Source organism: Ostrea edulis, chromosome 1, assembly GCF_947568905.1.
Source record: "Ostrea edulis chromosome 1, xbOstEdul1.1, whole genome shotgun sequence".
NCBI lineage: Eukaryota > Metazoa > Mollusca > Bivalvia > Ostreida > Ostreidae > Ostrea > Ostrea edulis.
Genome location: NC_079164.1, coordinates 83,202,052 through 83,218,127, shown reverse-complemented (window position 1 = coordinate 83,218,127; position 16,076 = coordinate 83,202,052). Strand labels below are relative to the sequence as shown.

The 16,076-nt window shown below is 35.8% G+C and overlaps 1 protein-coding gene and 1 long non-coding RNA gene across 2 annotated transcripts; both read right to left on the bottom strand.

Annotated features, from left to right (window-relative positions):
• Window positions 1-3,040: 3,040 nt before the first annotated feature.
• On the bottom strand, window positions 3,041-4,429 carry LOC125670171 (neuronal acetylcholine receptor subunit alpha-10-like). Its single transcript, XM_048905216.1, has one exon. The coding sequence runs from the start codon at window positions 4,427-4,429 to the stop codon at window positions 3,041-3,043; it is 1,389 nt and encodes a 462-aa protein (XP_048761173.1).
• Window positions 4,430-5,535: 1,106 nt separating this feature from the next.
• Window positions 5,536-6,326, bottom strand: LOC130054251 (uncharacterized). Its single transcript, XR_008802542.1, has 2 exons — window positions 6,174-6,326; window positions 5,536-6,012 (listed from the first exon to the last, which is right to left on the bottom strand). It is a non-coding gene; the product is annotated as an uncharacterized LOC130054251 (long non-coding RNA).
• Window positions 6,327-16,076: the final 9,750 nt, after the last annotated feature.

Below are 16,076 nucleotides of genomic sequence, written 5' to 3'. Positions count from 1 at the left end.
ATTAATTTTAAAATAAATACCTGCAAAATTCAAAAGTAGGTCACCGTGACCTACTTTTGAGACAACTTGACACAAGGTCCTAAGATGCATCAACTGTCAAAATTTGATGATCCTAGTCCTTATAATGACTAAAATATCAAAGATTTAAGGAAATATAAATTTAGGTCAACTTTGAAGTGACCTTGAGACCACGCCCTTTGCCCCAGGGTAATGCCTTGAACAATTTTTAATCTACAACATATCCTCATCCTTATGTGTAAGTTTGGTGATAATCTGCCCAGTGGTTCTTGAGAAGAAGATTTTTTAGCAACCACTACTTTTGTTTGTATTTTCCTGATTATCTCCCCTTGTTAAAGGGTCACATCCCTCTATTTAGTATGTATGAAAGCCCTTGGGCCAATGATACCCTGTAACAAATTTGAAAAAAATTGGCCAACGGGTTCTTGAGGTATAGCCCTTTTTCTAAAAAGTTTACGCACACCGCACACCGCACAAATGGCCATAGCATTAGCTCTTTGAGCCTTCGGCTCAGAAGAGCTAAAAATCTTGATGTAGCCTTCAATGTGACATTTAGATATATCGTCGACATTTTATCTATTAACAATATCAATTTTCATTCATATATCGGTTCGATATATCCCTGTGAACTTGAAATAAAAGAAACCACAAAGTCGCGTCCACTTCTGTTTCATACTAAGATATTTTATTTAAAAAAGATATCAACGGCAACTTTATGATAAACGGGATGATTTCAACATTCCATATTTATGTAGCAATATTCTATTTTCACCTGAATATGGTGTTTATATATCTCAATTGGTTAGATACACAAGAGCATGTTCTGCGTATGATCAATTTTCGAATCGAATTAGGCTAGTAAGAAAGAAGATTATGTTGCAGGGGTTTGGACAATCTCGTTTAAAGTCAGCATTTTGCAAATTCTATGGTCGTTATAACAATCTAGTTTGCCAATACAATCTATCATTGGGTCAAATGATGTCTGACGTGTTTCATATTGATTGTAAGGACATTCTTGGTACACTGAGTTGACTACAGGGTTTTCCGTTTATCTGATCAAGATATAGGGCTCACGGCGGGTATGACCGGTCACCAGAGGATGCTTACTCCTCCTAAACACCTGTACCCACCTCTGGTATCTCCAGGGGTCCGTGTTTGCCCAACTCTTTATTTGGTATTGCTGCTATAATAGCTCTAAAACTTCATTGTTATTTCGGATTTCAAACATTTCGGTTGAGCATCACTTAAGATACATTATTTGTCGAAATGCGCATCTGGTGCATCAAAATTGGTACCGTATAAATTTTACATTATAGGAGTTATGAGATTGATCATTGTACGTTATCTTCACCTTTCATGCATGTAAGAACAATGAAAGCATGAGATCATTTGTAGGATCGCTCCTCCACTGAGCTACCTTGAAACAAAGTGCATCAAATAAGACTTATATAATTAAGGGTGAAAATATCATGCACAGCAATAACAAATGTTTAAAATGTTATAGAATTTTTGAGTAGGATAGATGTCTTTAATTAGTATCCTACCTAGCTTTACATTTTAATCACGGAGATTTTTCGGAGAAAGTCAGTTGTTTGTAAACAATGACATGGTTCTGGTAAAAGATGATGATCGGTACTGGTTACTGATATTTTGTGTGAAACCATGAGATGATCACATGTAATCTTTGCGAATCTTGCTAGGGAAAGTAAGATTTATTTTGATGCTGTTATATAATAAATCATTGTTTGTGAATATAGTACCCTCAAATTCGACAAGGTTCGACATTAACGAAGCTAGAATATTTTATGACATTCACTAGCATTTTTTTAAAATATAAACCTTCACAAACATTTTTAAAAAAATAAACCTGACCATGCTTTACCTACATGTATCTAATTACATGCACTTTATATTGTAATGCTATGACATCTACTTGTGCCGATCGAGATTTAAATTACAATATGACTTACCATAACATGCAGTATTATTGGCAATTAAAGCCGACACAGTAAATTGTATTTAGCTGATAGCGATCTTCATGTTAATAGATGAGACATGACGTCATCTGTTACATTGTAGACATTCATGGTGCATTTTATGCTTCCATAGGCGGATCAAGCAATCCCCCAAATAAAAACACAATAAAACAACAGTTTTGCAAATATTTAATATACCGTTCTGTATTTCACATTTGATATCGTTGTACATGTCGGAGTTTAATTTTGATTTCTTACCACATATTATTCAAGGGTTTTATGAAACTTTACTTGTAAACAAAGACTGTGCGTTTTGTTTAGCCATAATTGGGAGGGGACAGAAATTTATTGTGCACGTTCAATTCTGTTGATTTTCAATTTCATAGTACCAAGGCCAATCAATGTAACAGTGTTCTATTTAGTGCCGTCTTGGTTGTGAAGGGGTGTTCCATATCGCTCAGCCAATGAAATTGTGTGTTACAAGTAAATTTAAATCATATAGGTACAGCTACAGTAAACTTCAATTTCTAATGAATATTATTTTGAAAAGGCAACGTATGAATATAGAAAACATGAATAAGATAAAGTACATGTATACAACAAAGAGAAAGTAAATACTACAAATTCTGATTACTTGAAATGAAACCATACAGCAAAATTGTCTCTTGCAGTGCGAAAATAAATAATACGAGTTAACATATCCCATACACCAAAAATTAATATATTGTTATTTATCAAAATCGAGATTAAATATATGTGAATATCGTAATTCAATTCAATAGAATAAGCATATGATGTTGATGGTTTTGGATATATAAAATTGAGTTTATTATTTTATATAGTAGGCTCACAGTAAATCACAGTCGTGTTTCGAAAACCATAACATATCATCGCCCGCCTCCTTGCGGTCGAAACCTCTCACCCCACAAATAAACAATCAAAAACCCACAGACGTTTTTATTCTCTGCCATTGGAATTTATCTCGTATATGTAAACACATTGATCCCGTATTGAATTTTCGATGAACTCTACTATCATTAACACATTTATGGTTCATCATTCTGACTAAGCACAATGAGAAAGGCAGTAGTATTGAGGGTTGTGACAAGGATGTAGAAAACAGTAAAGAACCGGTCCAGCGGGATGACCAAATGTTCCCATTTTTTATTTTCGTTTTTCTCTTTTGTCTCGGAGTTGTCACCGCCGGAATTTTGAGTATTTATTGTAGGTGGAATTTCACTTTCTTTCCTTTCATTCTGATTTTCGTTCCCTTTTACACGTGTCCCCGAGTCGTCAACAAAGGCGGAATTTGATTTTCCCGTTTTAGATGTTTCTTTAATTACATTTTGATTATCTCCCCTTCCTATCTCCGAGTTTTTTTTACACAGAAGTCGGTCAAGCCTGTTAACCAAATGTTTCTGCACCCATTCTGGCATTTTCTTGTCACCGAGTTTATGAAAATAAAAAACTATGGCAGACATGACACAAGACAAGCACATCAACAGAAGAGTGATGGTGAAGTAGATTCCAATTATTGGAAAGAATTCGGAGGAGGATGGAAAGGTGTCATGAATCAACAACAGAAACACGGTTACTGCCAGAAGAATGGTCATATGGAATGTGATCTTCTCACCAGAGTTGGATGGGAAAACAAAACCAGCAATAGATAATATGGTGAGGGCAAAGAAAAGCAGAATCATCGTGATTATGTAGAAAGTGGCTTTGTGTTTGATCACCAGTTTATAGGAAATGCTAGAGAATGGTTCATCACAGCAATTATACAATTCAGTAATCTTGGCTGCCTGTAGACGTACAACAATCCATTCTTGGTCGTTGATGAAGGAGGTGAGATTCCCAATGTCAGATTTACTAAACATTTCTATTCCAGTGAATGTATGTATCCAGGAACCAAAGGTCATTGTGCATATTTGATAATCATATGGAAACTTGGCAATATTCATTCCGCATGACATGTGTACTGTTGTTGGGAACTGATAATGAACTTTCCCAAGATTTGTTATCAAGGTCCTATATTGTTTCATACCTGGCATATTTGCAATCTCATTAATACCCTCGAGCAAAGTCACATCTGGGATCCATAGTTTGTCGTATGGAACTACCATTTTAGAAATTCCACCGAAGTCTGTGGTATTCCACTTTAGATTGCAGTCCTCCCAGTTAAGACGAACCCAAATTTTTAGTTTGATGGTTTCTTGTTTCTCTGACAGGTCTACTATTTCTCGAAGTCCTACATCGATAGTTACGTTCACTGCCCTTTCGCTACAATGAGGCCGGATTGTTGATGTGTAGTTACCTTCAAACAAACTTTTGTGTAATGATGCCAGAAAATAGCCGTTATCATCACTTGATACAACGAGTCCCAGAGTTGCTGGAAACAGTAAACCAAAAGTGCTCCATAGAAATTTCCGCCACATCGTTCTTTTGGAGGGTAGAATTGGTATATAACGATATACGTTAAAAAGATCAATTTGTTTCCTGCTTTACACTTTCAGACAGGGGAGCAGTTCTCGTGTCCTATTCAGCAAGTTAACTAAATCTGTGGCGTTTCTTCCTTTTCTTTTATTTCACACATTGTGTTTGTTTACAGAAAAAATACGTTCCTAACATCAAAAGGGTCTCATTTTCAGTCAGAAAAATGATATTCCCATTTTAAAATAATTTGACAATTTTAAAGTTTTTCACATCTTTTGATTGCGACTTGCATACATATTTATCTTGAAAGTAAAATGAAAGGACTATCAGCTTTTCTGGGTCCCCATAAAATTCAAATTTTTTTTGTTTTTCAGAAACATTAATATTTTATGCATCTCATACAACTTGGCTATGATAACTAACAATAAAGAAAAAAAATTTGCTTGGGAGATGCCTTGAAAACACAAAACCGATGTTTTTTGCACTTGGCCGGACTTCCACCACAAGTCCAAGAGTTGACACTTAGAATTCAGCTGGAACGTAATTCTATTGTAATACCCCTCCATTATTGTTCAGGAATGGAGAGTTTCAGACAACTATGTGTACTTAGTAATTTTATAATTCTTTTTATGAACACTTTCTCACTAATCCCCTGGCCTCTTTCACTATTTAAACAAAATGTAAAGAATAATTTTCATCTTGAATGTAAGGGCAAAGAAGAGATTTGAACTCAAGGCCTTTCAGAGGAAAGGCAGCTCTAACCACTGAGCCGCTGAGTACGATGACAACTTTGAAAAAATTAAACAACAAATGTTTTTATGTCAAAACTCTGTAATACTATTATATACACTATAGTTATTACATATCATACATGTCATTGTGGAATCATTTCGGGCTGATTTGATTAACCCTTACAAGGTGAAGCTAGCCAACTTAAAGGAATATTTGAATTGAATTAGTGTTTGATTTTAAAGAAAATATGTCAACTGTAAAACGCACGAACAATTTACATCACACCTCACATGAGAGATTGCATATGTCACAATTTGTGATAATGGCATGGAAATAATCCCTCGCTGCGAACCGTTCTTTGAAGAAAGATCAAGAGTATGTGCAAATAAGTTTATTATCGTGCTCACTAATATAGCAAGTAACATCTACACTCATACACACGCATGCACACAACAACACGCATACACACAAAAACAAAACAAAAATATAACAAACAAAAAAATGAATTTACAGACAATTACAGGTGTACCCGACTAAAGCTAAATGTTACGTTATGTTGCCTCATATAAGAAAACCAGGAGACTTGTCTCTCGAATTCGAAATACGTTACACAGGATGGCGAAACACAATACGTTGACTAAAAAGTTACCACACTTTACACAACAGTCGTTGGCTGTCTTCAGACACGTGGTGACACTTTGTCCATCACTCGCTCAACGTTTCTGTAGCCGTGAACGTATTTCCTGTATTTCTATAGGTCGTTCTCCAACGCTGTTCAAATATCTCAGAACGCCATGTTATACATGTTGCGAGCACCTGCTCGAGCCATACAATAACACACACAGCTGGTCACCTATAATTACACAGTAACAGTCGGGGTTTTTACATATACATTATATACTGAAAACTTGCATATGTCGGGTATATTGTGTAATACAGATAAACTGGTTACATGAATTTAAATAGAGTAACAAAATTTCCTAACGTAAACAAAAATAAACAGTTCACACTCACCGCTGTCGAAATGCTCAAAATTGTGTTCTCACTTTCCACACAGGAACATCATTCGAACATCCGTACTAAATGTACATACAACGCAGGCCCAGTAAACCACACAGGTAAAACTCTCGACCACACAGGTCTATCATTTTTTTTACATTGGGCGGACACACCTTCCCACTTCCACGGCCTGGTCAGAACTAACACGTAAGCATTTACAAACCGGTCTGACAGCCGTGACCAACTATCCGTAACGACTATATGATGAGAACAAACTATGGAACGCCATAACAAGCATAATAAAACGAACTCAAATTGTGACAGCATATTAAGGTTGAATGCAATTTATATCAATGAAGTTTACTGTAACGATGAAGGCATTTTAATTTTAGAGCTTTTTAAGCAATACATGGTGTTGCTATGCATGAAAATAAGATGCATATTGATAATTTAGGCCCAGTAGCTAAGTACTTGGTTACTAGCTTGAAAATACGGATGTATATTTAATTGCTGTTATAAAATTTAGAAATTCATTTCAAAATTAAAGATTATCTCCCTCATGCATGTCTCTTATCCTTACACGAATTTGTCTCCACTTTTTTGGCACACTGTTTTGACTATATTTAGCTTTAAAACTTCACTGTTATTTCGGATTTCAAACATTTCGGTTGAGCATCACTGAAGAGAATTATTTGTCGAAATGCGCATCTGGTGTATCAAAATTGGTACCGTATAAGTTTTACATGATAAGGAAAGCTACATATACATGATGAGAGATGAAAGGCAAAGATAAAGAACAGTGATCAATCTCATAGCTCATATAAGCAATACGAAATAGATAGTTGGACAAACATGGACCCATGAACACACCAGAGGTGGGATCAGGTACCTAAGAGGAGTAAGCATCCCCTGTCGACCGGTCACATGTTTCATCTTTCACCGTGGATCTTTCATGATGTCAAAATTGATCATATCATCATTTGTCAATCTTTTTAAAACTATATTGTATTAAATAAAATTTTTATGTAGATTAGCCTACCTGATAAATGATTGGTTTTGTCTTCTAACAAAATAATTCAACTGAAGAAATCTTTCGAGAAAGGACTGTAAGGAAAACTATCAAATGTTAAAACAAGCAATTTATCTATATGGGAGGCCAGAAGGTAGACCTGTGTCATCAAAGACTGGCGTAACTCACCTTAACTTTGACACTGTGCATCAACTATTTCATACATGAGTTTCATGACGTCCTCTTTGACACTGATATTTTGACAAGACAGAATGAAAATTAGGCCTATATAGGTGATCCGTAGGACTGTCAATTGGTAGTTTCACTTGGAGTCTGTAGGGGTATCACTTATTGAATTAAGGGGATCGGGACAGATTTTAAGTCCCTATTTCTACTCTGTCATGGGCCGAACAGACAAAGTACCCTCTGATTTATGTAGGGAAGCAGTTTTTGATAAGCGAAATTGCTGTTTTTGACATTTTCCATATTTCATAAGCCATACACGGGTTTATTGACGACCCATGTAGCTGTGATATTTGAATACATGTTGGAGGGAATAACAGGACAAGGTAAAATACCTCTGGAACAATTATTTCCCGCTTTCAATTTGGGGTTGTAGTGGTACCACCCGGCGCCTCCAAGGGTCGGGACAGATGTTGACTCCCTTTTCCAAATCTTTTATGGAAAGAAGGGATAAGGTATCCACTGGTTAGAGTAAGGTATCGTAAGGGGCACTTGATATCATATGTTGATAATAATATGATTAATCATACAATCATAAAATATCCACATCAGGTAGATTTTGATTTATTAGCACATGAAAGGTGGAGGTAACAGACAGTCATCAATTTCATAACTCCTATAAGTAATACAAAATAGATAGTTGGGCAAACACGGACCCCTGGACACACCAGCGGTGGGATCAGGTGCCTAGGAGGAGTAAGCATCCCCTGTCGATCGGTCACACCCGCCACAAGCCTTATATCTTGATCAGGTAAACGGAGTTATCCGTAAAAATCTATTCACTTGTACTTAATGACTAAGATCATGATATTCTGATGTGCATGAATGTGCATTTATTTTCGAGGAACATTGATGACTTTAAAATATCTGAAAATAAAATGTGTGTTCAATTCCATTTGCTATCATTGTTTTTATTTAAACCCCCCCAGATAAAATAGATTCATCATAAAGTAAGGCGAAGATAACAAAGAGTGATCACTCTCACAACTGATTTTGATGAATTCTATATTATTAGAAAGGTGAAGATAACGAGCAGTGATCAATCTGATAACTCCTATAAGCGATACAAAATAAAGAGTTGGGAAAGCACGGACTCCTGCATATAACAGTGGTGGGACAATGTGCCTAGGGTGAGTAAGTATTCCCTGTCGACCGGTCATACCAGCTGTGAGTCCTATATCTTGATCAGGTAAACAAAATAATCGGTAGTCATAATCAGTTTGCCAAGAACGGCCTAATCATCGGTATGAAACACGCCAGACATCTTTTGACCAAATGATAGGTTAAATCGGCAAACTAGATCATTATAACGACCATGGAATTTGCAAAATTTTGCAAAATACTTAAAACTTTAAACAAGACTGTTGAAACCCCAGCAGCATCAACTTCTTTTTAGTAGCCTACCTCGATTTATAAACTGATCATTCACATAACAAGCTCTTGTGTGTCGAATCAGTTGAGAGATACACAAACCATATGCAGGTGATAATGGAATATTACTACATGAATATGGGAAGTCTACAAAGGAAAAGCTAAAAATAACCCCGTTTGTCATAAAGTTAAGTTGTTTGTTTGCTGTTAATATCTATTTTCAATAAAATATCTAAGTATGAAGCAGAAGTGGACGACTCTTTGGTGTCTTTTGTTTCGAGTTCACAAGGATATATCGAATAGTCATATTCTATTTTTCTTATGTGAGGTAAGTTGCTCATGTATGTTTCCATTGACACTTGTTAGTTTCAGGTAGGAGTCCTGCATTAATCATATTTAACACACACAGCTCCATAACGTATTTATGAAAAGGATGAAATTTTGAGGTACTTTCATTCAAAATATATAGTTATTCGATTTCTGATAAACCTGGGCACGAGATATCTGAAAATGGATGGCCTATTGAGATACTCAACATCACTCTACGTTACATATATAGTGAAAGGCGAAGATAACGAACGGTGATCAATCTCATAACTCCTACAAGCTATACTAAAAGATAGTTGGGCAAATACAGACCCCTGGACACACCAGAAGCGGGAACAGGCGCCCAGGAGGAGCAAGCATCCCCCGTCGACCGGCCACACCCGCCACGAGCCCCATATCTCGACCAGGTAAACGGAGTTATCTGCAGTAAAAATCAGTGTGCCAAGAACGGCCTAACAATCGGTATGAAACACGTCAGATAGCATTTCACCCAGTGATAGGTTGTATTGACGAACTATATCGTTATAACGAGCATAGAATTTACGAAATGCTGACTTTAATCGAGACTGTTGAAACCCCTGTGTCATCAACTTGTTTGTCACTAACTTACCTGGATTTAAAAACTGACTATATGCAGAACAACCTCTTGGATATCGAATCAGTTGAGATATATAAACACCATATGCAGGTGATAATGGAATATTGCTCCATAAGTATGGAAAGTTGACGATGGAGAAGCTGAAATTATCCCGTTTGTCATAAATTTGAGTTGTCAGTTTGCCATTAATGTCTACTTTCAATAAAATATCTAAGTATGAAGCAGAAGTGGACGACTCTGTGGTGTCCTTCATTTTGAGCTCACAGGGATATATCAAATCGACATATGAATGAAAGTTATTATTGTTAAAGTAATTACACCCTCCTGTGATGTCATCAGATTTTGCAAAATCAATGATTTATTTAGATTTATGCATGATAGGAACATGTTTGAGGAGGGGAGGGGGTCTCAAATCTATTCGGCATTCGAATGCTTGCATAATTTAGACAGACTGTATCCTACATGCTAGTATTCCTATGCAAGGTGAAGATAACGAACAGTGATCAATCTTATAACTCCTACAAGCAATACAAAAAAGATAGTTGGGCAAACACGGACCCCTGGACACACCAGAGGTGGGATCAGGTGCCTAGGAGGAGTAAGCATCCCCTGTTGACCGGTCACACCCGCCGTGAGCCCCATATCCTGATCAGGTAAACGGAGTCATCCGCAGTCAAAATCAGTGTGCCAAGAACGGCTTAACAATCGGTATGAAATACGTCAGACAGCAATTGACCCAATGCGAGGTTGTATTGACGAACTAGATCGTTATAACGACCACAGAATTTGCGAAATGCTGACTTTAATCGAGACTGTTGAAACCCTTGTGTCATCAACTTGTTTGTCACTAACTTACCTGGATTTAAAAACTGACTATACCCAGAACAAGCTCTTGGATATCGAATCAGTTGAGATATATAAATACCATATGCAGGTGATAATGGAATATTGCTACATAAATGTGGGAAGTTGACGATGGAGAAGCTGAAATCATCCCGTTTGTCATACAGTTGAGTTGTCAGTTTGCCGTTAATGTCTACTTTCAATAAAATATCTAAGTATGAAGCAGAAGCGGACGACTCTGTGGTGTCCTTTATTTCGAGCTCACAGGGATATATCAAATCGACATATGAATGAAAGCTATCATTGTTAATAGACAAAACGTCATCGATATATCTAAAAGTCGAATTGAAGGTCACAGCGAGAGATTTTTTCTTCTCACGTAGAAGTTTGTGAATAAATTCTGCTTCATATGAATATAAAAACAGGTCAGCTAACAAAGGAGCACAATTCGTGCCCATGGGATTGCAACAGACTGTTAGAAGACCTGATCACCAAAGACCACAAAGATATTGTCAATGAGGAACTCTAGCATATTTTTTATTTCAACTTCAGAGTACTTGTACGTGGAATCAGAGTGGTGTTTAACAAAGTAAGTTTTTGAATGACTGGTTACTAGATATGAATATTTCCGTTTTCCGGTTTTGTTGAAGAAGCAACTGTCTATGATGTCAAAAAGTCTAGTCTTTAATTTATCGCGAGGAATGGTCGTGTATGGTGTTGAAAAGTCATAGGTTTTAATGCTATTGATTTGGGAGAAATTCTGTGATTTCAAGTTTACTAAAAGTTCTTTAGAATTTTTTAGAATCCACATTTGATTAACACCACTTCTGGCATATGTAGTCGCACAGTAAGTTTGAAGTTTCTCCTTCACAGCTGTTAACGTTTTCGTGAGGAGGAAAGATAGGGGCTTGGTAGAGTACTTACTGGATCCAGCAATGTATCTTTGTTTGTAAGGGTTTTTATGTAGTTTAGGAACGGTAACTCATATTCATTCGACCCATTGACTGGAATATTAAATGTGTCTAAAACTAAAGCATGGTTTTGAAGAATTTCGTCTTTTGAAAGGGCAGTTGGAGTATAAGTATGATTACCAAAAGTGGAATTAATGTCAAGTTCGTTTAAAATACAGTTGTAATAATGAGCCTTACAAACAAAGACAATGTTGTTACTAGCTTTGTCAGCTGGAACCAAAACATATTCCTCATGTAACCTATCTAATTCTTTTATCACTTCTGGTTTACTAAAGACAGAAGGATAGATGGTACGTACTTTTGTTTTCATGATGAATAATCAATGATACTTTTTAAAATATTGAATCCAAGGGTAATAACTCTGTTTTTATTGATTTCTTTATCAAGTCTATTATGCAATAGATATGCTTTATTTTTTTACAGACATTTTGTATATTTTTGTGAAGATACAGTGTCATGAAATTTTTATGAATGCTATTATATCGTCATAACCAGTTTGTATGAAATTTTAAAACGCTGTTTAAGGAAAATTGCAATTTTCTGACTGTGATATATGATTCTGTTTATGTGTGTCTCGCATCTTAAAAAGTGTGATGACCTATGTATTTTATTTGATAATTTGTTAGTTTTAACCCTAATGAATGGAAATAAACAAACTTTTAAAACTTGTATCAGATAAAACTGTGAGTATGGAGTTACCTTAATAGATAGAACGTCATCAATATATCTAAATGTCGAATTGAAGGCCAGATTTTTTCTTCTCACGTAGTTTTTGAATAAGTTCTGCTTCATATGAATATAGAAACAGGTTACCTAAATAGTAGCACAAGTTGTGTCCATGGGAATTCCAACATACTGTTGGAAGACCTGATCACCAAAGACCACGAAGATATTGTCAGTGAGAAACTCAAGCATATTTTTTATTTCAACTTCAGAATATTTTTGCGTGGAATCAAAGAGGTGTTTAACAAAGTAAGTTTTGAATGACTTATCACTAGATATGAATGTTTGCATTTTCCATTTTTGTTGAGGAAGCATCTGTCTATGATGTCAAAAAGGCTAATCTTTAATTGATCGTGAGTAATGGTCGTGTATAGTGTTGAAAAATCATAGGTTTCAATGTTATTGATTTGGGAAAAATTCTGCGATTTCAAGTTTAGTAAAAGTTCTTTAGAATTTTTTTAGAATCCACATTTGATTAAAACCACTTCTGGCATATGTAGTCACACAGCAAGTTTCTCCGTCACAGCTTTAATATTTTCGTGAGGAGCAAAGATAGGGCCTTGGTAATTCCCTTACTGGATCCAGCATCAATTCATCAGATATTTTATATGGACAGAGATTTCCTTACGGTATATTCAAGTGAATGTTGAAATTCTATGGAACCAGGAAACATATAATAAACGTTGCTGATTTCTTCGGCGTAAAATATAACCATTCATATGAGAATAACATACCCAACACCACCCCTCGTCATATGCAGTCGTAAATTATTCAAATATATGATAAACACATAGTTGATTCAGGTATTCATAGACATGTTGAAATTCCAGGGTACTTCTAATCAAAATATATCAGTGCTTGATTTCCTGAAACATGAATTTTAACAATTGATGGCAGATCAGCATAACAAATATCACTCTTTTCATATGTATAGTCATAAAGGACAAGGTATGGTTTTAGCCAAATTCTGCCCGGCGTTTATGGAGGAAAATTATTTTGCGTTGCAGATATTTTCCTGCCAAATTCCTAAAAGAGTAACTTATCGTAACTCTCAAAAGCATATGGAAATCAACTCATCTACGCGCATGCGTAGTACATAATCAAATAAAGTAAGGGCTTTCAGGCTATTTGTGGTGTTTCCATGGTTTTTGTATTGATAAACTTGTGAAATTGAACACCTCTTCCATCGTCGCCCGGAATAATTTTTAAATGGATTAAAAATTTACTAAATAACTTACAATTCCTCTTAGTTTCATCCCGGGTGACGATGGAAGAGGGGTTAAAATATCAGTTGAAAGATGCTAACAAATTCGCCATCGTGACGCAATTTGCGTTGATCGTGGCGGTTGAAGAGGAAACGAGAATCATTTGAGTAGTAAATATATTTTCAAATAATATATGCTCATATAGTTATTTATTTAAACACATTGACATTTATTAAAATCATCATAATAATAATAAAAATCCGGATAAATTTAAGCCTATCTTACAGACCGGATGCCATTTTTGTTGTTATGACTATAGTGTAAACAGAACGGTATATAAATAGCACCAACCGACGATTCTTGAGAATTCATGTTACATACCAGGCAAACTACATTTAAATAGTTTATATAACGATGGGCGATTCTTTTAATAAATAATATATTCCTTGAAGATTCAAGCATTATTTTTTACCATTCACATTCATTTGATTAAATGGTAAACGTAATGTAACAGCAGACGACAATATCCACCTAGGTACGTACGTACATCAGTGACGTATTTAGCGCGAGTGTAACATTATATATTTTTCAAAGACAACCATCTATTTGTCAGAAAGTTTACGATGGTTATTCACAAATTAAAATTTTAAGCACGTTATCTATAAATATACACCACCGCGGTGGCCAAGCGGTTAGAGCGTTCGCCCTGCATGCGGAAGGTCCTGGGTTCGAATCCCGGCCGCGACAGTCCGAAGTCGTTAAAACAGGTAGTGACAGTTTCATCGCCAAAATGCTCGGCATCAAGTGTGAATGTCACTGACGGGTCCTTGGAGATGACCTTAACACCGGATGACCGGTGTCACAATATGGCACTGGGGGTCTTCAGTGTTCTACTATATCTGCAATGGTTACAAAACTATTTCGTTGTTTGGGGAACACTAATTCACTTTCATTTTTGAAAACACAATACAAAACAAAAAAGTTTGTGTAGCTAAGATAGGGATTAATATACATTTCTTGCAAGGCACTTTTTACTAAGGAATATATGTCACTAATTAAAATTATTTTTAAATTGAGGTGCCTGAAATATAATTTGCTCCATATGTGTTACTCGTATTACTATATGTATTTTAATTTACAATGATTGAAATAGATTATAGGTGCATAGATCGTTTTTTTTGTTTGTTTGTTTGTTGGGACCTCTCGAAAACATTGACAAACACAAAAATAGGGATTTTGGTATCATTGGAGTGGGTTGATTACATGTATCCAATGTATCACTTACAATTACATTTCATCTATCTTTCTCTACTACTATAAAATGCAGTCTGGGGGAGGGGGGTTACACAAAGCAAATACACAACATATGGATAGATCTATATATAAATATAATATTGAGACTCGCAGTATTGAGCATTCCGTCAAAATTTTGTTTTTCTCCATTCGAGATAAATATACGATGTATGTATATACTTGCATAATGAGAAAATGCAGTTTAGATTTGAATGATTTTCTTTTATCATGGGGCAGGAGTTGGTTAGCAAGTCTTAAGTTATATTTCTTTTGTATAAACTATCGAATGATTTTTGTATTTTACAACTTTTAAGAGGGTTTCTTTGAGCAAAAGTGGATACAATGACACTAAATTGCGCAAACCAAGTGTTGGGCTGTACCAGCTTTGTATCGCTCAGTTGTACAGTACCGAACACATTGACGATTTTTTGTGGAGAAGCCTGATAGTGGTGGATGAGAGTGTATGTGAATATGTGCATGAGAGACGGTCTGTTTCAGGCATGGTATATTTATGAGAGAGAGAGAGAGAGAGAGAGAGAGAGAGAGAGAGAGAGAGAGAGACTTAAAAAGTGTTTCATGTTTTGTTTGTTTATTTTACGTCCTTTCGAGAACTTATCTCTCAAATTGAGAAATCATCAGCTGTATGTGAAGTACCACATATAAATTCGAATTTGCGTAATTTCTATAAAGAATACAAAATAAAGAGTAGGGCAAACACGGACCCCTGGACACAGTCGAGGTGGCATCAGGTGTCTATCTGAAAGGCCCGTGATACTCACTTTTGTCGAGCGTTTGTCGAAGAGCACATGTACAGGTTCGACGTGGCATGTCATGAGCGGGGTTCGAACACACTATACCTCCCGGTTACGAAGCGAATGCCCTACCACTGATAACCGTAACCGTTTCATAATTATCTTCCCTTTGAAGTTGTGTTTCTAGTTTCTCAGAAACACTGTGTTTTTTCCTGAGTATACCTATGAAATGACATTTTGCTCCAACTTAATACCACGCATATAGTATTGAGAATATACATAAATGGAATATTGCGTATGCCAATTAAAAACAAATACCGATGAATTCTATTGTGTTCCGATTCGTGAAGAATTACATTGGTGATAACCCAAACTTCGCATAAAATTCAGTGATTTGAATTTGAGCTGCCTTTGATGTCATCATTTTTTTTTCCGAATGCACGCGAGACTCTAACAAATATAAAAAAAAATCTTAAAATTCGCCACAATAAAGGAAGTTGGAGACAGAAATAAGAAATCACTGTTACCAGCATATACATGTTTCTTTAATTAATTTGGTGTTCAAACCATTATATTTCTGCAC

Coding starts and splice junctions, on each gene's coding strand:
- LOC125670171 (XM_048905216.1), bottom strand. CDS start 4,429: ATGTGGCGGAAATTTCTATGGAGCACTTTTGGTTTACTGTTTCCAGCA.